The sequence below is a fragment of the Sparus aurata genome, chromosome 16, assembly GCF_900880675.1.
Source record: "Sparus aurata chromosome 16, fSpaAur1.1, whole genome shotgun sequence".
Taxonomy (NCBI): Eukaryota; Metazoa; Chordata; class Actinopteri; order Spariformes; family Sparidae; genus Sparus; species Sparus aurata.
In genome coordinates this window covers 19,487,860-19,515,731 of record NC_044202.1, presented here as the reverse complement: position 1 = coordinate 19,515,731, position 27,872 = coordinate 19,487,860, and the positions used below count along the sequence as shown (strand labels likewise).

At 40.6% G+C, this 27,872-nt stretch overlaps 2 protein-coding genes across 6 annotated transcripts in view; one reads left to right on the top strand and one right to left on the bottom strand.

The window, feature by feature from the left end:
- The window catches only part of fndc5a (fibronectin type III domain containing 5a), a 32,714-nt gene extending 28,150 nt beyond the window's left edge, over positions 1 to 4,564 (top strand). For 4 of the 5 annotated variants that reach the window (XR_003987157.1, XR_003987156.1, XM_030444039.1 and 1 more), the window contains exon 6: positions 61 to 4,564. Coding sequence is in view for 2 of the 5 variants with exons in the window: in XM_030444039.1 (XP_030299899.1) it covers positions 61 to 120 (60 nt within the window). In the remaining 3 variants the exon portion in view is untranslated. The remainder of the gene's footprint in view (positions 1 to 60) is intronic. The other variant, XR_003987155.1, reaches the window with a different exon arrangement.
- Positions 4,565 to 4,614: 50 nt separating this feature from the next.
- On the bottom strand, positions 4,615 to 14,559 carry kop (askopos). Its single transcript, XM_030444037.1, has 7 exons — positions 14,402 to 14,559; positions 13,440 to 13,496; positions 11,389 to 12,278; positions 11,125 to 11,264; positions 10,751 to 10,851; positions 6,949 to 7,048; positions 4,615 to 6,828 (listed from the first exon to the last, which is right to left on the bottom strand). Exons 2-7 carry the CDS (start codon positions 13,456 to 13,458, stop codon positions 6,699 to 6,701), a joined length of 1,380 nt encoding a protein of 459 aa, XP_030299897.1. The 5' UTR covers positions 13,459 to 13,496; positions 14,402 to 14,559; the 3' UTR covers positions 4,615 to 6,698.
- Positions 14,560 to 27,872: the final 13,313 nt, after the last annotated feature.

Sequence of the window (27,872 nt, the reverse complement as noted above, 5' to 3'; positions counted from 1 at the left end):
GTGATTCCTGTGAGTCCTCCAGCCTTCTCACACCTGCCATCTTCCTCTTTCCTCCCGCAGTTTCCCAAGAACAACAACAACAACAATAGGATGCCATCTGTCAACATCATTGAGGTGTGACTGCCAGGACGTCTTCTCTTTATCTGAAAGACTTTGCGTTCTCACAAACATGTGAGCTCCTTTTTAAGCCCATCTGCTTGTCAGGATGAGGCCGGGCCTCCGGGTCTCTCGGCTGCAGCCCTCACTCCCTTTTGACACGGGACCTAGCTCTGAGGCAAAGCTGCAGGACTCCGGTGGGGGCGGGGCACTGCATGGCCAGTGCTGGTCAGAGAGCAGAGTTGGCAGTGGAGTGCTTGGCGACTGTGCCATTCTCAATGACTACTGTACCATGGGGCAGCAGAGATAAGGGCCAAATGGCTCCGGCAGTGAGGGGTCTGTAGATAAAACAACCCATGGGACCAAAGGGACTTTTCTTTCTCTCTCACGCCGGCTGTCTTTGAGGGCGTTATCAACGACCACAGACCAGGATCATCCCATTTTTTCTCCACAACCTGTTTTCTTCACTTTTCAAGGTAAACACTGTAGATCATTCAATTCTAGTTTTACTTATCAGACTTTTAACAAGGTGCCACCAGAACAGTCCTGTTGTTCTGTCCCTATTTTTTTTTCCCATTCTCCCCTCGGGCAGAAACTCTTGTTTCTTGTCTGCCGTCCTGCGGGAAATGTTTTCATTCTGACGAGCTTGTTTCCACCCTCAGGGAGTCCAGACTCCACCTGGCTAATGCAGGAGCCATTGCTCAGATGTGCTGCGATGACGCCAGAGCAGCTTAGAGGGATCACTCGGCTCACCACCAGGCGTGAATCATCCAGTCTTATCGGAAAACACACTCACTCATAACGAAAGGAACACATATATTCATTAAGGTCGGCACTTGTGAAACTTATTTCCTGCTTTTATTATACAGCAGATTTCTGAAGTGTTACATTCCACATCCAGGACAAGCCCTTTAGTATTCCTTTGTGTCTTTCTCTTTGTGGGTGATGGATTTCAAAGTTTTCTGAGGAGCAACAAAAGAACTTCCATGATGGAGACCATTCATCTCCTTAATGAACTTTTAGAAAAAAAGGGGGCTGGACTCTGTGCTAGTCTATGGAGAGGTGAACTTGCCTCTGTGGAGAGGTCCCTTGTATCAGCAATAACAGCCTTTGGAGGAGCAAGGACTCAGTCTCTGTAGCCTCTGCGTCTAAAACTCCACCTCCCAGCATGCAATGTTCAGACAGATGAACAAACTGCCCATCCACAATGAGGAGAACCCCGAGCCTCATCTGCAGGTGATCCGTTCTCCGAAACTCTCGGAGAAAAGCCTTTCAGCGCTGTTGTAACAACTTGCATTTCTGACGGAAAGCATGGAGAAAAAAAGCCTTTTTACAAGCCCAACTTTCAACCCCGAGACATCCGTCTGACATCCTGAACAGAAGGGCTTCTACCAGAACTTTTTTTTTCTTCACAAAGTTAACATTTGTGTTGAAGCTCTGCGGCTGAAAACAACGCTAAGGGATCGACATGTGATACTGTGCACTGCATACTGCGAGGATTTTATCAAGCAAACGGTGTATTTGAGGGCTGATTTCAAACTCAGTAGTGCTGCCTTAAATATATATCTGATGAGTTATCTAACAGGACGGAAGGCCCTGTGTCTCATACTGCTGTCATATTCATTAGCTTTCACATGATATTTAAACATGTGTGTGCAAAGTAAAACAAGAAACGTGACAGATTGATGACATGTAGAGTGAGCCGAGGCATTTAACGTGTAAATACATTTTACATTTCATCCAGCCTTTCATGGAACACGAGAAGAGTAATGTGAAAAATGTATAGACGGCCGATGTAAAGGGGGTAAAAGGTGATTCTTAATACACTGCTTCTTTCCATAACACTCTTCTGCTATCATGTATTTATGTCACATCATGCCGATGTATTGTTCACGCACGATAAGAAAAGACAAGATGAGATCTTTGATGAGGAAACTGATAAAAAAATTGATTGATGATTGGCAAATAGTTATTTATAGTCAACTCAAACAGGCACTGAAGACGGTTAAGGTTACAGTCGAGCAAAATGGCCACAATGATGACTAATGCAATGGCAATATCGCTCCCCACCTCCCTCTCAATCTACTCCCACCCTTAATAGCAGTGGAAAAGCTCAAGCTACGCTCCTTCAGTAAGCACTGATTCATGTCAGAGGGAAGGGCGGCTTTAAAGTAAAGTCACAGAGTGGGGACAGGGAGAGTCGCAGGGGCACCTCTCCTCTGACTGATTAACACAGACACTCAAGCTGTTGCCAGGACAAACTTGGTGAGGCATTGAATCATTGTTCTGCTGTGCTACACAGCACTTCGCTGAAAACTTCTGCGGCCAAAAGTTGAAACAATTTCTCCCCAGGAACACTGCACCAGTAGCTGGCTCCTCCGATCAATAGGCTCCTGTCCACACAGTAACAGATCATGATCATTGTCTCCCCAGGTGATTTCTTTGACCTAAGGACCACATCTTCAGTTTGCCACCTATTTATTTCTCAATAGCATTCCCTGTAAGCTGTTTTATTATTTACATCCCTCTTTTTTTTAGCTGCTTAAATGAGTACAACTTCAACTAAGCAACATAGCAGATTAGCTTTTACATCTAAGTGTGTCCAAATTACGGTTCAGTCCTCTGTGCTGCCCCTGTACATGTTGAGTTCCTCATTGCTGATTTAAATGTAAGGCTGTTGTGAACATCTACTTTCCAACTTTACTGTTAAAGGAAAAGTTTGACATTTTGATAAATATGCTTTCTTGCAGAGTTAGATGAGAGGATCGATACCACTCTCACATGAAGTTAGCGTAGCGTGGCATAAAGACGGGAAAAAGGGGTCTTGGTACCTTCGGGCAGAGCCAAATTAGCTGTACGTTAACTAGCCCCACTTCAAGTCCTTATGCTAAGCTACAACTTTGTTACAGGCTTAGGCTTCATCGTGTATGTGTGAGAGTGTTAGTTTCTCTTTTAACTCTTGGCACAAAAGCAAAACGTCAAACTATTCCTTTAACTGCATAGAAGTAACGTGTTTGAGTGAGCTCTCCTACCAAGATGTTTGGTTTTACATGGCAGTGCGTTTGACCATGTTCAGAACTACACAGACATCTTGCATGTTGGGTGAATAATCTACAGCCTACACATTTCGCCACTGGTGGTGGAGCGAGACCCTTTTCAGACCTGAAAATACCACCTGTCCTGAGTGATCTAATCACAGTCGGACAGCTCTAGGCCAGCAGCTCTATATGCAATAAAACATGTACATCACAGGGAGAAACAGACCAAATATTTTTTACACAAAGAAATAAGTAAGCATAACATTTGCCAAATGTATGCTTAAGCCCAAATAATTAGGAATTTGCCGTAGACAGAATCACCAATTTTATAAGTTTCTCCCAACTCAACAACTCACAAAATTGTGCAATTTTTTTAAGGGAGTCTAGGGACTATACTGACTACTGTTTATTTACTGTTATTTATTTGTATAATTTCACACGTTTACCATCAATAAAATGTTGTCTTCTTTCATAAATTTGCCATAAAGCAATGCCACTACAAACTGACACCTTTTACAAGGAAAGAAACAATGTATTGTATTAATTATTATTAATAATTAATTATTGTATTGTATTGTATTGTATTATATTTAATGCAGAATTTACAAGAAGGTACAAATGATTTACAATTGGTTGTATCCATCACAAAGCATTTTTTTAAATTTCTGTTCATGCAAAAACTCAAAACTGTCTGATTTGTTAAAGGAGTCTGGGGATACTTTGGTTACTAGTTGAATGGTTAGAGCTGTAGAAACAGTGTGCCACAAATGTTTGCCGCTAACAGATGAGTAAGCAGTCCTTCAATGTAGCCCAGGACACGTGCGCACACACTGCTAAGAGAATGTGGTCACAATCGTCACAACGATTGGATCTCAAATGCATCCTCAATGCTTGTTGGAGCACATAGAGTTGGCCACTTGTAATCGGATCACTCAGGACAGATGCTAACACCAGGTCGGAACAGGGTCTGCTATACACAGACCTAACTGTTACTGCTGCTAAAGAAACAAACTTATAATTTGGATTCAAGATGTTTCTAGCTGAGGACATCCAGGCACTTTTGGTATCTCTGTTTAGAACAGGTTAAGCTGTCAGTCACATATGAAAACTTTTTCCTTAATTAAACTCGACTAATGGTGACGACTGTATGAACTCAACATTCCACTTCCGCCCTGTGGTAGCAAACCACTTTTAACACACTGCAGACTTTCTTTCAGTGTGACGGGCCCGAGACGTTTTCTCATGATACTGTACGTATGATACAATGCCAGGAAATACTGTTTGCTTGGTAGCAGTGATGGACTATTTTACAATAACACAGCAGGACAGAAAGGATGCCAGATTTTTCAAAACTGACATAATTTGCTTTGTATAGAAATGTGCCTGGAAACCAATAAGCATCATGGTGATATTAAAGAAGTTGGACTTTTTCCATTATGGGTTCTTGAAATATAGGAATGAGATTGACAAAGACGCATGGTTTAGATAAACAAACTGCTTTATTAGTGCTATCATGTTTATAGTCATTGTATGAAGTGTACAGCAGTCATTGCTTAATGAGGGCTAGCATGGTTTAACTATTATGCACAAGGTTACACAACTTCAATTCTGAAGGATTTGGTGTATGCCAACTTGTGTATGCTTAAACAAAATAAAAATATTTTCCACAAAAAGTCTGCTTAAACATAGCTGGGATCAAAAACCTGAAGTGGAAACAGCGAAAACAAAATATTGTCTAAACCATTCTGAAAAAAAAAATAACAGGGTAGTGAAATAGTTTTTTTTAACAGTAAGTTTTACAGACCTCAGGAAGGTGGGTATTCTCTTTAGTGAATAATACATGTGAATCTGAGATTTGCCAGGTTTCAACTGTCAGTTTTTTCCATCAAAATAAGCACACAGACCTACAATTGGTCCTCTTGCCGTTACTGCTGAGGAATGGAGTTTTGCCTGTCCTCCTGAAAAACTCACCCAACAACATGGTTTAAGGCAACTATGTACATTTACTGTCGAGTCAGCACCTTGTTTAAGAAAATGTGCCTGAATTTGTGATGACTTAGAAAATCAATGAGACCTAAAGAGCAAAACACAACAAATCACTTGGATCCTTCTCTAGTCTCACATTAGGTCATGTTTGTTTTGTCCATGCATCAATACAAGAGCAATCGTTTGCTTTGAACGCTTGGCTGAGCAGCAGAAATGAGGTGCGGTGGATTCTGTAGCCGACATGCGTGACTTGTATCTGGCAGTCTTTTGTTTTTGGTAGCACAGATTGTTTTGACAAAATCCAACACAGCCGCTGAAGAACTGTGAGGCATGTCAGATAAACACAAACGCTGTGGCTGATGATCCAGCTCATCGCTCCGGAGGAAAAACATTTTTGCAAGGTGGAGAGAATTGTTCTGGCTGCTCAGCTGCACACGTGCCCTGCAGTCTGCACGGCATGTGTCACGAGGCCATCACTGACACCCACGCACCCCTGCCTTCAGAATGGCTGGCCAGGGACAGGATTACTTTAACAACCTGCATTAATTAAATGGGAGCCATGTTGATAAACCTGTGCATAGTACTCAGACACTGTAAAGCTGAAAAAGGCAGCATTATTTATTTAAGATCAACATCAGCAGTAAGACAAACGGTCCTGCTCTGACTCAAAGTAGATAACCGATCAACTTATCTGGCACTTTTCTTGCATTACACTGCACAGAGGACGTTGTGGTCACTGCTGCTCTACAATCAAAGAGGTCAGTTCGCACAAATCACTAAAAACATTTTTGCCATCCAACCACCTAATAGTTGTGTTGGGTAGTTTAAGTGCTCTGCTTTTGAAATCTCCACTACAGACATCTGCTGAAACCACACAAAGGGAGAAGAGATGAGTTGTCTGTGGCCCTACTTCTGAACTTAGCAGGTTTTTTGAGGACTATTTACAGACCTTGTTGTAAACAGTTTTCCTATTTTTTTCCCCAAAAATGTAAAAATAGAGCAATTATTGCCTATTATAATTTCAAGGTATGGCTTAAATGTTTACATGACGTGGGTGAATCAACGTTTATCACTTTCTGCCAACAGAAAACATGTATATTAGACCACAATATGAATTACATAACATTAGACTGCTACACAATGAACTAGCAACTCAACAATGGGTTTGACCTTAACACTTCAATAAGTCTGCTAAATTTTGGTTACAGGTTGTTTTTTGTTTTTTTTTCCTAATACAACAAGCTGCAACTTGAGTGCTTAACTTCTTCGAAATGTACAACATGTACTTAAATACACAATAAAACGGACAGGTTCAAATAGAGTAAAAAGCAGGGTGCTTGAAACCCAACAGTGCTTGCTCCTCTGCATAATTCACACAACACCAAAACCCCTTAAAACATGCAAATATTCACACACAAAGACATGCATAGTTTAAAGAACTATATAGAAGACTCAAACTGACAAACCCAAACGACACACCAAAGAGAAAAAACAGCACAAACACGGATTGGCCCCCTTGTACACTTATGAGGTGAAGTGCAATTAGTTAACAATGATAGAAGAATTACAACTCCTAGTTTATGGAAAAGGACTCCGTTGGAAAATCGTTGGAACTTTTGCGAAGCGCTTGTGCATCTGGCTGTTTCTGGCCTGCCATTCATTTAGGGTCATTGTGGGCATCATGTTTCCGAATCGTCGTTGGTAGTTTCTGAAAGTAAGCACAAATCGAAGGGACGCACTTTAAATTGTTCGAGACAATTCTGCTTTAAGACTACTTTAAATTCACACATCCTCATAACTAGAGAGAAACCCAATCTGAATGAAGTACCTGCTTGTAAGGTCAGACGGATGTTGCCACTGGGTGCCATTAGAACTTCGTGTCTGGTCAGCAACATGGGTCATCAGGTTTAGCAGCTCCGTCATGACATCTTCAGGACACAAATGTGCTTTTGGTAAATTAACAATGTATATTTACAATCAGCCTACAAAATGTTGTGTCGCCCCAAAACCACAAGAATATGAGAACAAAACTAAACGTGATTCACAAAAAAACAAACATCATCCAGCACCATTCTTACATTATCAGTGCATCGTGTAAAATCCCATTAAAGCTGTAGTCTAACATTTTTTTGTTGTTGTTATATTTGCTAAAATTGTAATCATGATCTCACAGTAGAATGAAAAACAGGTCAGCGGTGTAAAAATCCAGTGTCTGTGGCTCCACCCAGTGGACATAATTTGATTTGCAAGAATCTAAGGCTCCTGATTCAACACAGCCAATCAGAACCAAGGGGAATGTCTGTGTCAATCATTGTCGTGCATGAGCAGCGTGTAATGGGCAGTGCCCAAGAATTGGACTTTCCAGAAAGAAATCTATGATAAATATTGATGCATCATGTCAGAGGTGGAGGGAGCTGTGGGATTTGTAAGGACTCAACGCAAAGCCCAGTTGGCCGCTTTTCTGCTGGACAAGCAAGGACTGCTGCTTGATACATGTTTATTTTTGTCATTCAACCCAAGGCTATGGAAGCGGAAGTTACAGTAAAACTCGTAATAGTACATATCGCCTTATGTTGCAGTCGAGCTACGTAGCTTGTTGGTAAATGTGGCTTGTTAGCTTGTATGCCAACCCCGGTGTTTAGCTTTGTCTTTATGGCTACTGGTTAGTAGGGCTAGGCGATTATGCTAAAATAATAATCACGATTTTTTTGATTGATATTGAAATCACGATTAATAAACACAATTATTCACTGATTTCAAAAAAAGTATTTATTGAGCCACCAAAACTCAACTTTAAAAATAACTTTTAGAAAAACAACCAGATAGATTAGTAACAAGTAAAAAAGTAAATGATAATAATATTTGTATGTTTGCGTGATGGCAACACGTACCGCTTGTCCAAAATCTTGACCCGTGTCTTGAAGCCTGGGTTGCTAACTGTACTGATAGGGCACATGTCCTTAGCTAGCATGAATGTCACAGCCTCCGTTATCTCTCGCTGTCGCCGGGAGCCGGTGGGATATGGAGCGGCATTGTAAAGAGTTTCGTCAATTGAGGATTGTGTTGCGGTGGCTGTAGCTGAAGTTGACGCTCTTGCACTTTTTTGGGTCTTTTGCTCCTTCAATACTTTGTCATAGACCACTTTATGGTTAAATAAATTTGTTGTGTTGCCCTGGGCTGCAGACACGACGGTGTGACAGACTTTGCAAACAATCTCCTTCTGCTCCACGTCCGACGATTTGAAGCCAAAATGTCTCCAAATGACCAAAGTTGTCCTACCTTTCTTTTCAACTAAAGGCTCAGGCTGCTTTTCTCAGGGTTCGTACACATTTTTCAAGGTCAAATTCAAGCACTTTTCAAGCACTTTTAAGGGTAATTTTTAAGATTTTCCAGCACCTTACTGCTGGGGTAAAATACGCATCTAAAGGAATATATATACACTTGTGATTTTTTTCTTCACTTTTTATCACAATTATATACATTGTATTATGCTGTAAACATCTAAAATTATATTCTATAATAGCAAAAACTTCAGAAATTAATTATCCAGTCTGATCCCAATTTTGTAAAAGACACAGAGTTATAATGTCAAGCACTTTCAAGCACTTAAACTAAAATCCAAGCACTTTTCAGACCTTGAAAACACAACATTGAAATTCAAGCACTTTCAAGGATTTCAAGCACCCGTACGAACCCTGTTTTCTGGCATGTTCTCAATCTCTCGTTCCACAATTGATCCACACACTCACTGCTGCAGCTGCAGGCGACACAGGTGCGTTCACTGTGCTTTTACAGCGCAGTAATTTGCATGCACGACGCGCGGCGGCACGTTAATCGTTTTTCTTTGATTACAGTGTGTTCATGATCGTGAGAAGCCAAAATCGAAATCGCGATCAAAATTCGATTAATCGCCCAGCCCTACTGGTTAGCAAAAGTCTATTTCAAGTAACCAGGCAGTTATAACATTAGTTTTTTGTTCAATACGCTCTGAAGTGGTTGACTTGGTTTAGAGCAGTGGTTCTCAATTATTTTGTCATGCCCCCCCTAGAGGACAGAATTCCCCCCAAATCAAAATACTATTGAGAACCTGATATTTATTTATTTATCTGTATAAACTAGGGCTGTTTTCGACTGAGGATTTTCGTAGTTGAATCTGATTCGTCAGATTTTGCCGTATTTGACCGATAGTCGAACCTTTTTTATTTTCGTAAAGTTGCCGACACAACTTGCACTTAACTTTCTTCGGGTCATCTTTAACCTTTTCAAAATATTCCCACACTTTGGATGATTTTTTAGAAGCCATTGTGAGTCAACAAATCCATAAATGCTAACGGTCCTGTGTTGTGCTGCTCACCTCCGCTTATTTGGATTGTGCAACTGCAGTGGGTGATTTATTTAAGGGATATTCCGGTGTAAATTTAATCCATGGTCTGTGAGTCGATTACCGAGTGCAGTAGAGTTCTGCAGCTCAATGATAATCATTACTGCGGGACTCTACTGCACTCGGTAATTGACTCACAGGGCTTCCCCACAACAAGGAAGGCTGCACGGGTGGTGAGTTTTGTGTATATTTTCTGACAAATACGGCAATTATATAAAATGCTTGATGCCTTGATATATGTGCTGGGACATTATTTCCTCGACTACAAGGTTCATAGTTAAATCAAACCTCTCCGAATCGAATCGTCGAATAGTCGACTATTAGAGGTCAGCCCTAGTATAAACCACTTGCAGCATTCTGCATACAATCACCTAATTATAAAAATGGTTTCATGCTGTCCGCTGCCAGAGTTTTTAGGCATAAAACACAAACAGGTCTTTCCTCATTTCCGACCATGTTCACAGTAAACCCAAGGGCTTGTAGGCATCGTCATATTTCCTGCTCCATAGTTCCTGACCGAAGGATTAGCAGAAGAGCTTGTGTTTGTGTGCGATTTGTGTGCTGGTGTCAACACAGAGTGTTTTATTTTGAAAAGTAACTGGATGTTATATTGTTATTTCGGTGCTTGACTTTCTGTCTTCTTGGTGCAAAATTCAGCTGAATTGCTGCGTCGCGCTCCGGCATCCGCCAGATATAGAAGTCCTGCGTATCTGTTCCGGAGTGCCTGAGCTGGACGGAGCAGATACGCAGCGCAGGGGACCTGCTGGAAGTTAACACAGAGACTTAAGTGAAACCTATTAGCTCTGCTGGCGTGGCAGACGTAACGCAGAGGACACGCATCCAGTGGAAATAGACCTTCGCATCCCGCCCTGCCTCTCACGTCCCCCCAACATCTCACCACGCCCCACTATTTGAGAAGTACTGTTTAGAGAAACGTTACTCATGCTTCAGAAAGGCAGCATGGAAAAATGTTGCACCGGGTAATGATTACCTTGCAACTCCGTCTACCGCGATGTGAGGAATATTGTTTGTTACTCGGGTTACTACAGTGACTCACCCTCAGGCACTTGTCATTGTAATTTAGTTGTATTGAACAGAAATACAACAATAAGGGCTTATGTTGTTATTTTGAATGCGACATCTTGGTTATCTGGCATCTTCTGTTACCATGGTTACAAGCCTGCTCATGCATGAGAGGCCCCTCTGTGGGGAGGGGCTTTGGAGGCAGGGCTGCAGATCAGGTTCATACCTTGAGCTCCTCCAGAATTCTCATTCACGTGTTTGGTGACTGAATGGAGATACATCTGTTTATAACGCTCCAAATCCAACTCTCGGTCCAAGTTCACGGGCCTGGGTATCAGACAAAAAAATAAAACACCTCTATATGTGCATTATTGACAAATTGAGCCAGTCACACAGCCTTCCATGAGTGTACTGAAATCAAAACCAGTCATACAAAATTAATATGGGCCTACAGACAATGACAAAAGAGGTGGACTGGTGAAAATATGAGACTTATCAATTACCGTTAGCCTTACAACCACTGCAAGTCACCACCAAAACTTGGACTTTACATGGTCATATTGCTCCCCCTACAGCTGACAGACACCACCACCAAAGTACCTTTGACTCCTGGCACTGTTGACACACTGGTTGGTCCGGCAAACTCTACTCGCCTTTGGGCTTTGCTTGGCTGGCAGAAGAGGAGCTGCAGGTTTACTGCCAGAAGGCTGCCGACTGACAGGCACGACAACTGACTTCACCTTGAAAAAGCAGAGGTTGTGTGTGTGAACATTAAGCATGCACACTACTGTACAAAATGATCTGAACAAGACTAAAACGACTGCCTATGTGGACAAACACAATACATCCGCTGTAACAACTTACCTGTACTTGAAGAGGTAAAGTTGTTTCATAACTCGTGTCCAAAGAGGTCTCCTCTTCACCAAGTGTGGTCTGACACACAGGTAAAGGCTCCACCATGCCTCCTTGCACCTTCTCTGACACCTCTGTAGTCCGCTCACCAGCAGCATTACATTTCACAGTGACATTGTGACACAGAGAAGACTCAAAGATGGGGAGACCAATATTCCAAACTTCAACATCATCTTGTAAATGATCTACAGTTGAGTTCCCTGATGGCAACAGTAGCCCACTTACAATGGGATCCAAGTCATTAATTGTGAAGGAGTTGTCTGATCCAGACAGCGCAGCTTGTTTATGACAACTTGGCAAAGGTGAACTTTCAGAATGGGACTCGTCCAGTTGAGGCAATATTGACAGAGATAAATATCCCTTGTCATCTCCTCTGTCCAGCTCTTGTTTGGGTTCTTCTGTGATTAAGAGGGCCTTTTGAGACATGTTGCTCTTTGGACTTTTGCATTCCCCTGGATTGTCAGACGGTTTCCCAGAAGGACCAGTGCTACAGGGATTGAGGCACAAGATGCTGTCAACGTCACCATCAAAATCAGGCTGTGTGTGGAGGTGCACAGTTTGCTCCGTCTCAGTAGTTTCTCTCTGCAGTGCAGGTTTAGAGATGGAACTTGGAGAGGCAGATTTTTCTCTGTCAGGGGGGCTGCAATAGTCCATGTAGCATCCCATGTCAGGGGACAAAGCCTCTGGAGCAAAGGCCTTTTTGGCCGGTGTCTGGAAACTTTCATCAGCCTTTCTTTTCTTCACAATGTTGTTTATCACCTCCACTTTAATATTAATGAAAGGATTACTCGGATGCACGCCAGCATTTTGATCACACGTGATCGTCCTTGAATACATCGGGTCTGTTAAGGCAAAAAAATATATACCAGATCAGTTAACGACATTCCATGAGGCTACAGCTAAGAATTATTTTGATTGTCAATCGCAATTGTTATCTTGATAAATCGATCAGATCTAGAAAATGTCAGAAAATGGTTCAGAAAATGTTGATTAGTCTTTCCTAAATGTCAAGCTGAAGTCCTTAAATGTCTTCTTTACTTTTACAGAGAAATAAAGAAACCGGAAAATATCAACGTTTATCAACCTGAAATCAGATAATTTTTACATTTCTTTAAATAAAAAATAAAATAAATACTGCAACCAATTATTCAATTATCAAAACAGTTGATTAACACATTAACGCAACTTGGGCCCTTTGTCCATATGGCATTTCTCTCTAGCAGAAAAACACTGGCAGTATGCTTGGGAATGACGGATTAAAGTGCTTATGCAGTCAGAGAGAGAGGGGGAAAAAAAAAAAAAAAACACTGCTGGTTTATTTCGAGTGACACTGACAGTAACATAGTAGCAGGGCAGACTACACAACTTAAACCAAGCTCAAAATGCATCGGGTGATAAAAGCATAGAATTAATCTGCAACAATTAATGCCTGATCAATCTGCTCTCACAAATAAGCTTTTATGTCTCTGTCACCAGACAGAAACAGCCAGAAACCTCAGGTCAATGTTCTGGGTTACCAGGGTGACAGATGACAAGTCACACCCCATGTAATATATGATTGGTTGCCGGAAAAGACCAACAGCAAGACAGTTTTCTGAATAGTTTAGAGATTTCAGACTAGGAGTGCTCAGAGCACTGTCTCTTGGCAGTCGCATTCTGCCACTTACAGTCTTTCCTCATTGGGAACAAGTGAAAAAGATTACAGGGCTCAGAAATAACATCACGCAGACACAGGCCATGATCAAACAGTTGTTACAACCCTTCTAGTGCAATCATCGCTGAACAAATGGCAAAATGAAGTGATTGGAGCCAAAAGTAAATAAAGTTTGATTGTTATAGTAATATTTTAAGCTAAGCCACTGATAATATTTTTAATGGTAAGCTAGCTTAAAACCAACAATTTCAAGAAAAGAAAAAGGATATTTCTGCTCCCTACATCCCACAGGAGCCTCATCAACATTCTCCCCCGATATCTGAACCCATGTATAGCTTTTGCTACTCACCCCGGACTGTTTGTGCCATGTCCTTCACGTCTTCGCCACTCTTTTAAAACTCAGTGCCTGAAACAGAACACGAAACGTCACTCGGTCTCACACAGCATCATCTACTGAACAACTGAACGGGTATTTACTGCTTCCTAAAAAGGGTTTTCTAACGTCATCTTGCTTTTTATCATTCTATTTAATGCATCTTCAGACAGACTAAGCAAAAACACGGCTAGTTTAGGTCAAAATGTTATACATGAACTAGTTCTCCTGCTAATAAGTACATGACTAACCAAAACACTATTCGGACCCATTTCAATGACAACAAAGACTTAACGTTACTATTCTGGTGAGTTTCAAACTTCAGTAATACGTATAATATCTAGCCAGGCTCTGTTAATATCTACCAGAGAATTACATTTGTTTTTAAAGACAAATGTTTTCCAGAGCAATCACATTTGTGGAAGAGACTTAAACATAATCCGACTTTCTGTTCAGCCTCATGTGGTTACACTGACGCAACGGCAGCGTAATGGCGGGCTGGAAAGAAGCGTTAATATTTGATTTGAAAATTGTCAGCAGGAGCTTGCAATCAGTTACATACCACAACATTTTAGGACACAATGAGACAGCAATTTTCTGGAACAAAGCTAAAAGTCAGAAGTGAGCTCGCTTTCCAGGGGAGTTAGCCGGCTGCTTATTTAGCTCAATTAATTCCTTAAATGTAGCGTTAGCTATTAAGAATGATGAAAAACATCGAGTTGCACTTTATCATTACAACATATTACCGCTGTCCAACTCTCAGCTAAGCAAACCAATGGTTGTTCTCAACAGCAAATGCTGGGCGGGCATTTATGCTAACCTTACCTAGCAGCAGTGTTTCCGTCAGAGCTAACGTTAATGTTAGCTAACGTTAGCAAGTTAACTTCATTTAAGTTGGCAATCACTTGCGAAAGGAAAAATGTAAACGTAAAATGTACCTTAAATGAACGCCAGCTAGCTGAAGTTGCCAGTCCTCCGCCAGAATGACACACTGCCGAGGTGGACTGAACTGCTGTCATTAATTGAGTAAGGCCCTGCCGCTCTCTGCTCGAGTTTGGGTCAGTCGGTCACGTGCTCAGGTGCGTGTAGAGCGTACGAGCGGAAGTTAAAAAGCGGGGGCGGGGCACCGTTCAAGTTCAAAACCTAAGGCTGGACTTTATCAACTTTTTATTGCGTTGTTAAATTTTCATTCAGTTAAGCGATTGGCGAGCTCTGAGTCCGATTATGCTCATCGGGAAGAACAGTTTTATAATTGGTTTTATTTTAGGAGGAGAAAGCGGCCAAAACAGATCACACAGTACCATCTTATTCAACTTAACAGCGCCTCCCTGTGTTGACGTTGATTTCATCCGGTCAGCACTGTGTTATAATATTTGTGTTTATTTTACACTTTGCTGAGCATGATACCCATTTTTATGTTGCAAACAGATATTGCTCGTGTAGGCAGCAGTTCTTCAGGTATTTGAGGGTTCAGTCCTGACCAATAAGTGTCCACACTGCCACCATCACAGCAGAGGACATTTCAAACCACATTCAGTTTGTAGAAAGTCAACAGATCAGAACAAACGTCAACGCCAAGAACCCATCATGATCTTCATCAGCTGTATTCTGACTAAGACTCCAAAACACATGAATAATGGTGGTTTACAACTGTTGGGTCGAGGCCTATAAACAATATTAAAGAATAAAATTGAACTTCCATTGAAATGTTTTAATCGTATTAATTCAGATATTTCCGTACAAAAATAAAATGCCAACACTAAAGTGTTTCTCGGACACTAAAGTAGGCCTAGCCATTTAAAGAAAAACACTCAAATTTAATATTCAGTGATAAAGGTAATTAAAAGTATTCACTCCCTTGACATTCATGTTTTATTTCACAGCTATGAATCAGACAAATAAAAAGAGAGAGAGAGAGTAGAGACATTTTGTGAATATGAGGATGTAATTTTTTTTTCTAATATTTTAGAATTGAATGAATGAATTAACTTCAGGCCCATATTTTTCCAAACGCACGATAGAAAACGTGTTGGCCTGTTCCTCACTGTGGTCGGGGCCCTTTCATAGGCCCATCAGTCTGTTGCCAGCAGATGGCAGTGAAGTCTTTCACATGAAAAGATCACACAACATATTAATAGAGCCATTGCTGCTCTCATATTAAAGACAAGGTTCACAGAAATTACTGATTGAACTGATTTGAATTGAAGTGGTTACAGTCAGAGAGGCTGAGTATATTTCAGTGGCTGGTACTCAAACTACTTCTTATGACAACTAACTTAAGCACTGTGTCTAATTTTGAACATGTGGTCTTAAGTTTACGTCAGTGTTACTGAAGTGAAACTAGTACTTCTGCTTGAGGATTATGTGATGACACTGTTTGCATGCCTGCAGGATTATGGTTGAGAGATTTAGATGGTGTTAATATTTTGTGGAAGCACCAATAGTCATCCCAACCATATTTTCACAATAGCTTTATATTCATAGTTTAGGAAGCGCATTTGAGGAGAGTCCTAAATATAGAGATACATTTTGTGTATTGAGATATAGCCTAAAACTATTAGAATACTGCTTTCTGACCATGTTGCCTAGCCCTTCCCTAAACTCAGACTACAAAAGCTCTCACTCACATGATCTACTGTAACCCTGACAGAGACGGATGTGAGTAAGATGGTTATCATGTCTGTAATGGTGTGAGAGGCACACAGTTTCAGATGAAGTTTGCTTTAAAAACTTATATAAATTAAATACTTAAAAACTTATATAATTGATTGAATGATACAGTACATACACATTTATTTTTTAAACTTTCACAAAAGCTTTGTTTATCTTTATAACGGGGGAATGTCCACACTGCCCTGCACGGTTTCCTGAGTGACACAAACACACACACACATACGCACGCACGCACACACACACACACGCACGGACACACATACACACACACACCTCTTGAATTTTTTTCTTTTACTGCAAATGGAAGTCCCCTGAAATCTCAACCCTTTATGTTCTGGTAAATTATATGAGTGTTGCAACTAGTGTTTGTCACATGCAGGATTCATTTTGATGAGCAGCCAACATAGCACACTTCCCTCGCTAAGCTGCGTCATTAACACATGGTCATGTGTACTGTATGCTTCATGAAGAAAAATGGTCAACAACATCCTGTGTGCTGTGACCTGTTTGCTCATGTTTAAGAAACCCCAAATCCAGTTTATTTACAGACACTGATCACAATTACACAGCTTCCCCCTAAGGGTTTATTTCACTGTTTGAAATGAATGAAAGAGATTTCATCTTAAATGTGTTATGATACTAAAATAAGTGTGAAATGAGGGTCAAAATACATACAGTGTGCCAAGCTATTTAAAAACAGCGCAGGGTGGAAAGGGGATAAATTCTTTAATATGATCACTGAACACCGATAATGTGTTTTACGAGCGGAAATTCCCAGTGCACTGCCCAAACTCCTGTTTTGTTGATAAACATTGGTGTTGTCTTAGCAACCGGCGGTACACAGTACGAGTACGTCTACAGTTCACTCTGTGGTGTACCTTGGCTTTATCTCACGCACTTCTCACAAGCTGCTCTTACTTTTTTCTGACCTCTCCCTACCAGGTTCTTTGTGTTAAGGATGGTGATGTCAGCCTATTGGTTGGTCCCATGCGTCATGTCCATTCATTAAGATGAATTTTAATCACTTTTAAATTTGTGAAAAGCTGTGTTCAATGCCAACATCAGACTTGCTATGTTAAACCACTATGATGGTCATGTTAAACATTTTACCTGCTGACCATAATCACGTAAGCATTGCCACTGTCAACATGTTAGCATGCCGCCATTAGCATTTACATAGTGTGTTGTGCCTCCACGCAGCCAAACTGTCATGTGTAGTCTTGCTAACTGATCGTTTGTGATCAGAGCCACATAATTTCAGCAGGTGTAAAGTTTATTGAAAGCTGATCTTTATAAGTACTAAACACATGTCACCTTCTGTTGTTTGAAATCAAAATAACAATGGTATGTTTGTAACATCTGCATATCTGACCGCATTCCTTACTTTGAGTAACAGGTGACAGATTACATCATCATGTTGTTTGTGTTAGTGAGGAGTTCCTGTTCTCAATGACTGAATTGGTCACACCACCACCATGTGAAAGTTTTGCACACCTCATCACCTAGTGGGTGTCACACAACTTGCTCCTAAGCTTCAGGTCATGACCCCAGTGAAACAGAAGGGGAGACGTTTTTCTAGTAGTATCTTCTTGTCTCCTCATTCACTTTCACTGGCTGATGCATATCACCAGATTTTAGGACACAATAAAAAAAACTCTACACCTGCTGTTATATTAAATCTGACAACATTAACAACAGAAGCAACAGTGATTTTCAAATGTTTGCCTTTTATTGTTTGTTTTTTTTTGTGAGGGAAAACAAGTAACATTGAAACAGCTTATACACAGCATTGATTTGATGAATGATTATGATTTGTGAAATAAAAAAGATCATAAAGCAGTTCAAAGAAGGACTCATAATGAATAATTTCAGACTAAAGAACAAACAATGACTGGACATGGCCTCCTTACAATTAATGCAATCAATCCAACTTTATCTTAGCCGTAAAAATATAAATGATATACATACTAGGTATCATTAAATGATTTATAGTTGGTCTTTTACACAACAGTATGAAATATAAAGTATATATAATATATGTATTATAATATAATATATTAAATAAATAAGATATACATCCGATACATTTTAATAATACATTATCTCTGATAATCATCTGCACCTGGCAGATTATATATAATACCATCTATATCTCTCTGTGCAGGGAATGCATGAGGTATGTTAAGGCTTCAGGTTAACATTAAGAGGGGTGCTGTAATGCTGTAGGACACTGAAAGGGCACTCCCTGGTGCTGCATTACAAGTTCCACAGCTTCCACAGCTTCGTTTCAAGTAAAGACCAATGAAGAGTCCTGACGGTTCCTGGGTAGGTTACTGCATTGCTACTTGGCCGCGGTCCTCAAAGTGCACTCGCTGGTGCAGCAAAGAGTCTGAGAGCTTCCACAGCCTCGAGAACAATTCAGCTGTGCACCGATTCAACTACTGGCTGTGCAATTTTTTTTTTTGAAAGGCTGAGACTGTTAAAATACTGTGCTACTGAGTTTTAGTGCTTCTATGTCAAGTATAACAGAATTTTAAGCTCTAATGCTTATGTGCAAAAAATTAGCAAAGGAGAAAACTTTTGGGGCATTAAGTATCTCATATTCAACCATATCTAGGTCAGGCAACTGTAGTGGATCGGGACAGGAAAACTCAAACAGTGAATGAAGCATACAATGCTAAGCTACATGACAAAGTGTCACTTTCACAATCATGTAAGTTTCTGCTTTGCTAAAGTGATAACGCCGTATATATTCCCAAATCACATTACTGCATATGCTTGTCCGGAAGTGATTACATTTATGAACAAGTTGTCAAATATATATGTTGGCTATATAATATAAGCGGTTCCCTTTAACTGTATCCTACTGCTGTAGCTTGTCGACATTATGGTGGTGAGGTAATAAGAAGAAAGACATTCTACACATTCACCACCTCCACACCAGGGTCAGCAGTCTTCACAGCAGCGTAAATGCACCCAAAGGTCTCCTGCTGCAGAATTTTATCTCTGAATTTGTAGAGCAGGACAACAAGGAGCAACACCAACAGGAGAAAGGAGACTACCACGGCGGCAATGGCAGCAATGGAAGCAGCCGGGACAGTGTAGCGGGAAATCTCTGTCAGGAGCAGAGAGAGTTTGACAGTTAATCTACCATCAGACACACTGTTTCAGCTGAAAATGGATTTGTGTAATGTCATTATTACTTAAAATAATTGCAGTCAGTAGGTTTGAGGGGGGACGCCATCCCTCTTGTAAGCAAAAAGACCAAAATACATCCCTCTTGGTAAACAGATTTTACCCCAGTGTGTCCTGTCACAACTTTGGTCCCAACAGCTTTAACCTGTTGTCTTTGCTGTGAAGTTCGATTATAAGAAACTTTTCTACAAAAGTAAGACAAACAGTACCTGATGCCTTCTTAAATCACAACTAATTGCTGTCTACTATTTGTGAATGAAAAGTGCTGCGTCTGTGGTGCTCCTGCATTCACTCACACCTCAAACAGGAAGTGAAGACGCATGATGTAATCTTACATTATGAATGTCTTGTGCTTTGACTGCAGATCGCAAGTCAGACTGAACAAAGGCACGGCTGGCCCTTCTGCTCATTTGAAATCATTCCTTATGTCTGATTCTTATCTCCTTAGCTATTCATGTGTTTTGTAGCACGTAACAACATAACAAACAGAAAGATTAATTACCAGCTAATGTATGACTTGTACTGTATTCCTACCTGTGTTTTTCAAAGAGCGAGCATTTTCAGTGCCGGTGACTGTAAAAAAAAGAAAAAGAAGAAAGAAATCCTCACGTCAATACGTTGGATAGATGGGGAAAACATATTTCAAAAAGGGAGACACTGATAACATCAGAGGTACAGCTGGATAAATGACTGAGACAGAAGGTAAACGTGAGAACAAAAAAAAAAAAAGATAACTCACTGTGACAGTGAGCAATGTAACGGTCGCCCTGCAGAGAGAAAACATAACGGTAAGATTATTATTGTCTGGAGACCGGCGGAAACAATTTTCAACTTCATATCATTAGCTCCATTCTCCATCTGCTGTATCTCTTTTCAGTCTGCTAAACTCATATTATCATTTAGACCAAAAACGAGCTTGAATATCTATGCATGAAAACAGTTTCATTTATGAGTTTTTTAGCGCAAACCGTGCAACAATATTGTTTCAGCCTGTTAAAAGTGTAATACCGTTAAGACAATGAATCCTGTGAAGACGATCCCTTCGATGAATACGGATGTGCGGAGGGTGGTGTTGGTGTTCCTTAACACCAGTCCGTCGATTTGCTGCTTGTTATTCGCAATCACGTGATTCTAAAGTCAGAATAGAGAGGAAAATCAGTGAACTGCACAAACCAAACGAAAACAAACCCTCAGGCACATGAAGGCCCTGGGACTTAAGGGTATGTCTTGTTGTTCATCATCAATAATTGGCTGCACTCACTTCAGGTGTGATAGTGAAGGGCCCTGCTGTGAGATCTCAATGAAAAGTCAGAATACAGAGAGGTAAACCCATCTGGATTGTCTAACTTACGGTTCTGTTGGCCCATGTGTAGTCCAAGATGCCAGCTGAGTCTTGAGGAAAGCCTGAGATGATGTATGTTGCTCGGCCGTTTTCCCCAGTGACACTGCAGTTGAGTGCATCTCCGAGTGTTAAAAGGCAGCCTGGGGACAAGACGACAAACACCAATCACCAGAAGCCAAGATCTGTGCGCTGTAACCGTCTATAACTGCAATAACACGATTAGACAGACACTTGTAAAACATGACAAGTGTTTACAACTCAAGGGAGAATTTCAGTGACATAAATATTGATGAATCAATTAAATTAAAGAGTGAAATAAAAAAAAATGCTATTCTAACTGTTAATGTCTGTCAAAGAATTTTTGAAAGTCGGACAAATTGTTTTTACATGCGTCAGAAACAGGAGATATTAAAACACACACAGTGTCACGTATCACTGTGTGAGTATGGGTATTCCCCCGTTTCCCCTGCCAGGCCCTCTATCACGCCATAAGACTAAACCCCGCCCCCCACAATACAACACACACACAGCGCGGCACCTAACAGCACGTGTGTGTGTGTGTGTGTGTGTGTGCGTGTGTGTGTGTGTGTGTGTTGTCAAACAAGTCGTTGCCTGTCACATTCGACTGATAAGATATTGCGTCACCTGATTTCGACCCGCTCGACATAAACATTATGTTTAGTATAAATACACAATACTTTAAACGCTACACAGTGAATGCTCAGTGCTCCTCGCATAACTTCTTATCACGTCGCTACGGAATACAGAGTGGTTAACATCGGCCCCGTGTAGAAAAGTTTCCTGCTACATTATTAATTTCACGTCGGTCATCGTGCACATCACATAAAACAAGCCGAGTGTGTCATTCAGCTGACTGGCGCAACAAGAACTCGCCACAAAGTTCGGAGTCAGCGGAGAAACCTTCAACGCTGAAGTCTCGAGTCTTACTAAAGGCGTTGGTTTCAATGAATCATGTAAACGACACATCACTGTTACTCACATGAAAGTAAGAACCACAGCATCTCGTCACCTGCTCCTGCCTCCTAGTCATGTGTCGCTCGCGAACGAAATGCCGGCTCTTTCAAGTGAACGATCGGAGCCGGTGATTGGTCAACTGTACGATGTGTGGCGCTGTCCGTGTGTCCGCACTGAGCAGGAGGGGCGGGGCTTATAGACACAGCACACACACACACACACAGAGTAATGTTACGTCATGCCAATAAAGCCAATTGAATTAAATTAAATTGAGAGAGAGACAGAGAGAGAGAGAGAGAACACACTGGAAAGGTGAGAAAATGGCAGGTAGACGCTGAAGTTAGCCTCCGATTCGCCAGCTTCCGAGTTGGCACTTAAGGGGAAAGTTAAGGGGTAATTAACGTAACGTGCAGTGCGACTGTTTGTACACTGACTGTCTGTTTTCTTGTGACACTTCTTGCTGTAAAAACATTTTAGACATTTTAGGTAAGACATTAACTTTGCCTGACACCCGCTATTGTATTTTTGAAGCGCTTATTTTATTTGTGAAAATGCTAAAGGGGAGATTTCACCGTTTTTGTTTGATACCTACAGACCTCATTAGACCAGGTCCAGATCAAAAACCACTGTACCCAGACTTCTCAAATCTGGACTAGATTAACCTACTGGCCCTGAAGATTCATACAGACACAGTTTCTGATCTGTGAAACCTTTATTCTATTTGTGAAAATGCAATAAAGGCAGATATTACCGTTTTCTCATCATACAGACCAACCACTGTACCTAGATTTCTCAAATCTAGCCTAGATTGTCCTACAGAGGCTAAACATTCATTATAACACAGTTACTGATCTGTGAAACCTTTATTCTATTTGTGAAAATGCAATAAAGGCACATTCCACTGTTTTCTCAGCATATAGACCACATTAGACCAGGTCCTGATCAAAAACCACTATGCCTAGACTTCTCAAATCTGGATTATATTATTAGTAAGTGGTGTATGTGATATTAAACTAATACCAGCAGTCACTGCATGAAAAGAGACTTTTTCTACAAATGTGATAGATCAGGTTATCATAGATAGAATATTGAATATATAGAAGAGAAATATTGCCTCGTCTACAAATTAAAACCAAACCTTTCCAAACAAAATGTCCACATTTTTCTTTTTTTTACACTGTGTTCATTATGACATTGTTGACACATTTTACATACATAAAACTTGGACCAAGTTCAAAAATAAAAAAGGTTTGTCCAAGTAATATTATTTTTCAAAGAGGAAAGCAAAAGAAACATGGGTCTATATAGACTGCCCAACAAAGATTTATTCTCCAAAATATTTAGTGCACTGTTAACACAGAGAATACTATTCCTGTAGTAAGTTGGAGGCCTGTGATCTCATGCAGCCAAAACCTGTAATCAGATCTCAAAGGAAAAAACATGAGCAAACATAAAAAAAAAAAAAAAAACTGTTAAACACCAAAAATCCAAAGCTAAACTTATTTTCTACTGCTGGATTCTTTTTAGCTTTACTTACAGTGGCTGTGGCTCAGGAGGTAGAGCAGGTCATCCAACCAGAAGGTTGGTGTTTCGAATCCCAATTCCTCCACTCTGTGTCATCTTGTCATAGTGTCCTTGGGCAAGACACTGAACTCATTGCCTGTCTCAAAGGGTGTGTGAATACAGTCTTGCTAAAGTCTTGTTTTGTGAAAGTTTTGTGAAATTATCCCTTTTTGCATTTTCACAAATAGAATGAGGGTTTCACAGATCAGAAACTGTGTAGTAATTAATGTTTAGCCTCTGTAGGATCTAGGCCAGATTTGAGAAGTCTAGGCATAGTGGTTTTTGACCTGGACCAGGTCTAATGTGGTCTATGTGATGAGAAAACAGTGAAATCTGCCTTTATTGCATTTCCACAAATAGAATGAAGGTTTCACAGATCAGAAACTGTGTTATAATGAATGTTTAGCCTCTGTAGGATAATCTAATCCAGATTTGACAAGTCTAGGCATAGTGGTTTTTGATCAGGACCTGGTCTAATGTGGTCTATAAGCTGAGAAAACGGTGAAATGTGCCTTTATAGCATTTTCACAAATAGAATAAAGGTTTCACAGATCAGAAACTGTGTTATAATGAATGTTTAGCCTCTTTAGGATAACCTAGGCCAGATTTGAGAAATCTAGGTACAGAGGTTTTTGACCTAGACCAGGTCTAATGTGGTCTATATGATGAGAAAACGGTGAAATCTGCCTTTATTGCATTTTCACAAATAGAATAAAGGTTTCACAGATCAGAAACTGTGTCTGAATGAATCTTCAGGGCCTGTAGGTTAATCTAGTCCAGATTTGAGAAGTCTGGGTACAGTGGTTTTTGATCTGGACCTGGTCTAATGAGGTCTGTAGGTATCAAACAAAAACGGTGAAATCTCCCCTTTAGCATTTTCACAAATAAAATAAACGTTTCACAAATACAATAGCGGGTGTCAGGCAAAGTTAATGTCTTACCTAAATGTCTAAAATGTTTTTACAGCAAGAAGTGTCACAAAAAACAGACAATCAGTGTACAAACAGTCGCACTGCACGTTACGTTAATTTCCCCTTAACTTTCCCCTTAAGTGCCATCTCGGAAGCTGGCGAACCGGAGGCTAACTTCAGCGTCGTGCGCAACAGGAACTCTCGTGCAGTCTCAGCGTTGTCGGCTGATGCAAGTGTGAGTAACCCCAGCGATTGGATGACGAAATATTCTTATTGTTACTATGGTAAAGTGAATTCCTTCTCTTCCCTGTGAAGCAACAGATACTTTGCTATATGATACTATCTTCGAATGTCTAGGAATTACTTTACAAATTGTGACGGACCCTGATTGTTAAGATGCATTTGAACACATCTTCAGCAAAAACAGTTCAGTTGAGGCTTCTGGTTTCCTCCCCTACTGCTTTCCTTTCTGTCTTGGATTTATGAACAAAGTCTCTCTCACACAGATATCAGTCACTCATCACTGAGCAGAGGGTCCTGGCTGCAGAGCTGAGATAATCTGATCTCATCCTCTGAGGCCTTAACCATTACTTTTTCTGAGCAGGAGTCTGGAGGCAGTCGGCAATATTCTGAATTTGACCATTTGTTTGAATTTCTGAATTTGTTTCTTTTGTTTTTACATTCATGTGATCAAAGATCCGAGAGAGGGGTGAACACAGGTACTGTACTGAAAACTAAATAAGCTTGATGCTGACTGAAGTTCAATTCAGATGTTGAAATTAGGGAAAAAGAGAATGTAAGTAAACAGATTTTTTTAGTTAACTAAACATCCAAAACACTAAGATGTTGCCCAAATAAATACAGAGCCCTTTTAACTCATAATCTAGGTTGTAGTATATTTCTCTAGTATATAAAGTAAGTAGATAGCATATGATATGGCACCACTGAAATTTTTACTTCACTGCTCCAAATTCAACAAATTGCTGATGCGGCACAGAAGGCTTCAAGATGGCTGTGGCTCATAAGAGGGGAGCCACCGAGTCACAAGTCGCTAGCAGTCCGGAAACAAGGCTGCGTCACCCGGAGGAGGGTGTGTGATGTCGAAACACCCCAAACACCAACATTCCAGGAACATCACTGAAGATGAGTGCAGAGTTATCAGAGGATCTATGTACACAGTCATGTCTCAGTTTGTAAACATTATGCACTGCTCACTCATGCACTTTCATAAATGTCCCTCACCACTGAGGGGACAGCGTAGCATGAAGATGGTGGGAAACCTTACCGATGTCACAAACGTCTGTTGATCTACTGCTGTGTTTTCCCAACTACGTCCTGCCACCGTTTCTCCTCATCATAGCAAAAGTGTCTTCTTGTGCAGTGAATGAAGTGAATTCTGTGTCCTCTTAGTTCCATTCTGCCAGGGGACAGGTACTCACTGTGTTGCAGTCCTGAAGGTTTACCACAGTGTCCAGGACCTTGGGGTTAGTGACGGGAGGAACAATAGAAAAAAAGCTGTTTTACTATTTTATTAAGCTCAGATGAAACCTGGTTAATGCTCAAGGTTGATAATGTGATCGAAATGATTGTGTTCAGGGGCGGTTCTAGGGGGGGGGGGGGGGGCCAGTGCCCCCGTAACTCTGAGTCTGGACCCCCCTGTGGCCCCCCTGACAGGGAGTCTGCATTAATAATACAATGACAGATTTCTTGCAATGATCTTGTTCTGAAGGGAAAGGCAGAAATAAAGTGTCTCAGCAGTTCACTACCCAATCAAAATTGTTGAAATTGTAAACACTGCTTTGTCTGAATGAGGGATTTATCTTTTTTTCCGGGTTGTATGTGCCCCCTAACAAAAAAGCCCGCCCCAACCTGGCCCCCCTATTAAAACTGGTCTAGAACCGCCACTGATTGTGTTTCCTTGTAGAGAAGTGAACAAATAAAAGGTTGGTCAACAAAAGGTTGTCTTTTGTATTATTTAATAGACTGATAAAAAGGAAATAGAGTATAACAGAATAATTCAATTTTAGCTGAAGGGACAGACTTCTGTACAACACAGCAGCTCTGTTTTTATTAAAACATACTGTGATTGAAAAGGCACAATGGTCAGATATGACTAAAAAGGTCAAATTGGTGACTTTTTGAATGTGACATTTCTGTGATAAACAAGAATTAATTCAAATTTTAATCCAAACACCCATTTAACACGTGAACACACTGCTGTGTCTCAACGTGACGTCTCTCATTCAGAAACATGGCAGTATTAAAGAGCAAAGCTGATGGGCACCTGCTTCTTCCAAACAGCTCTGCTTTAGGAGCAATTTTGGGTTTGTTCACACCTGTAATCAACATGTCTCCTGGGTGATCTGCTCACAGGTGGGCCGCTCTCAGGGCAAGATGCTTTGAGGACTCACTGGCAATCCGACCAGTCAGACCACATTAGTGTAGACACATTACTTTAGCAATGTGAAAGCACATGTGTCCTGGGCCACATGGAAGTAATGTGCTGCCTACTCAACTGACTCTGTGAGAAAAAAAAAAAAGAAAACAAGAGGAAGCAGTGACGACAGGAAGAATGGATGACACTCTGATATCCATGTATTCATTGTAATGTTGACTACATGTTTGGGCTCTCTTAACCTGCCAATGTTATTATGCTAAATATACTTATTAACTTCCTGTTACACCATCAATATGACCATCACAATGTTTAATTTAGTTTAACTTAAATTATTAAAACAATTCATTTCAATCATGATGTAAAATTAAACATCAATCGCAAAATGTGACAAAATAGCTCCCTTGTTCACTTTGTTATAAACACATGAAAGTACCATTTTGTTTGGCAGTTCACATATACCTGTAGAGTACATGTATATGTATATTATGGCAGTCTTGAGGTCCAATGATTTCTATAGCTCTCATTTTTCTGTGATGGAAAGAGTGGAACACAAACACTACTTTGTCACAAAAAACATTCATGAAGTTCGGTTCAATAACAAATTGTTATGGGGGCTGTTTTGCTGCTAGCTGATCTGGTGCTCGAAAGGAAATAAACGGAATAATGAAAAAGGAGGATTATCTCCAAATGCCGCAGGAAACCTGAAATCATCAGCCAGGAGATTGGCTCTTGGGTGCAGTTGGGTGTTCCAGCAGGATAATGATCCCAAACACACATTCAAGGGGGTAAAGGAATGGCAGGATTGAGGGAGTGGTTAAAAATTCAACCAGAGGACTAACAGGAGCTTCTGGGTGGCTTTCAAAACCATCTTACTGAGGTAAAAATGGCCAAGGTACATTCGTCCCAAATATTAAAAAAAACGTTTGTATATTTTTGACCCAGCAGGATTTGGTCACATTTTCAGAAGACCCATAATAATTCATTATTGAACCAAACTTTATGAATGTTTTTTTTTTTTTTTGACAAAGTAGTGTTTGTGTTTCACAGATTCCATCACAGAGTTGTAGAAATCATTGGCACTCAAGACTGCCTTGTTTGTTCTTTACAAGTATATGGAAATGTTTGACCACGACTCTACATACTGTATAAACACATGGTTTTTGGCTCAGTGTCACATCTCTCATTCAGTAACATGGTGCTAACACAGTGCAAACATGGAGAGTATGAGGCAGAGAAAAAAAAGCATGACGAGGATGTGAAGACAGTGGAGTGGAGGACTACACAGGGATCTATCAGCAGTGGATTGAAAATTAGGGATTTCGTCTTGACAAGTGTGTTTATGGTAAACTACC

Bases quoted from the DNA above. Each gene is read 5' to 3' on its own strand.
- kop (XM_030444037.1), bottom strand. The intron at 11,265-11,388 runs GTAAGTTGTTAC...TGCTTTTTCAAG, and splicing joins CTTTACCTCTTCAAGTACAG to GTGAAGTCAGTTGTCGTGCC. The intron at 10,852-11,124 runs GTACTTTGGTGG...TCTGATACCCAG, and splicing joins AACAGTGCCAGGAGTCAAAG to GCCCGTGAACTTGGACCGAG.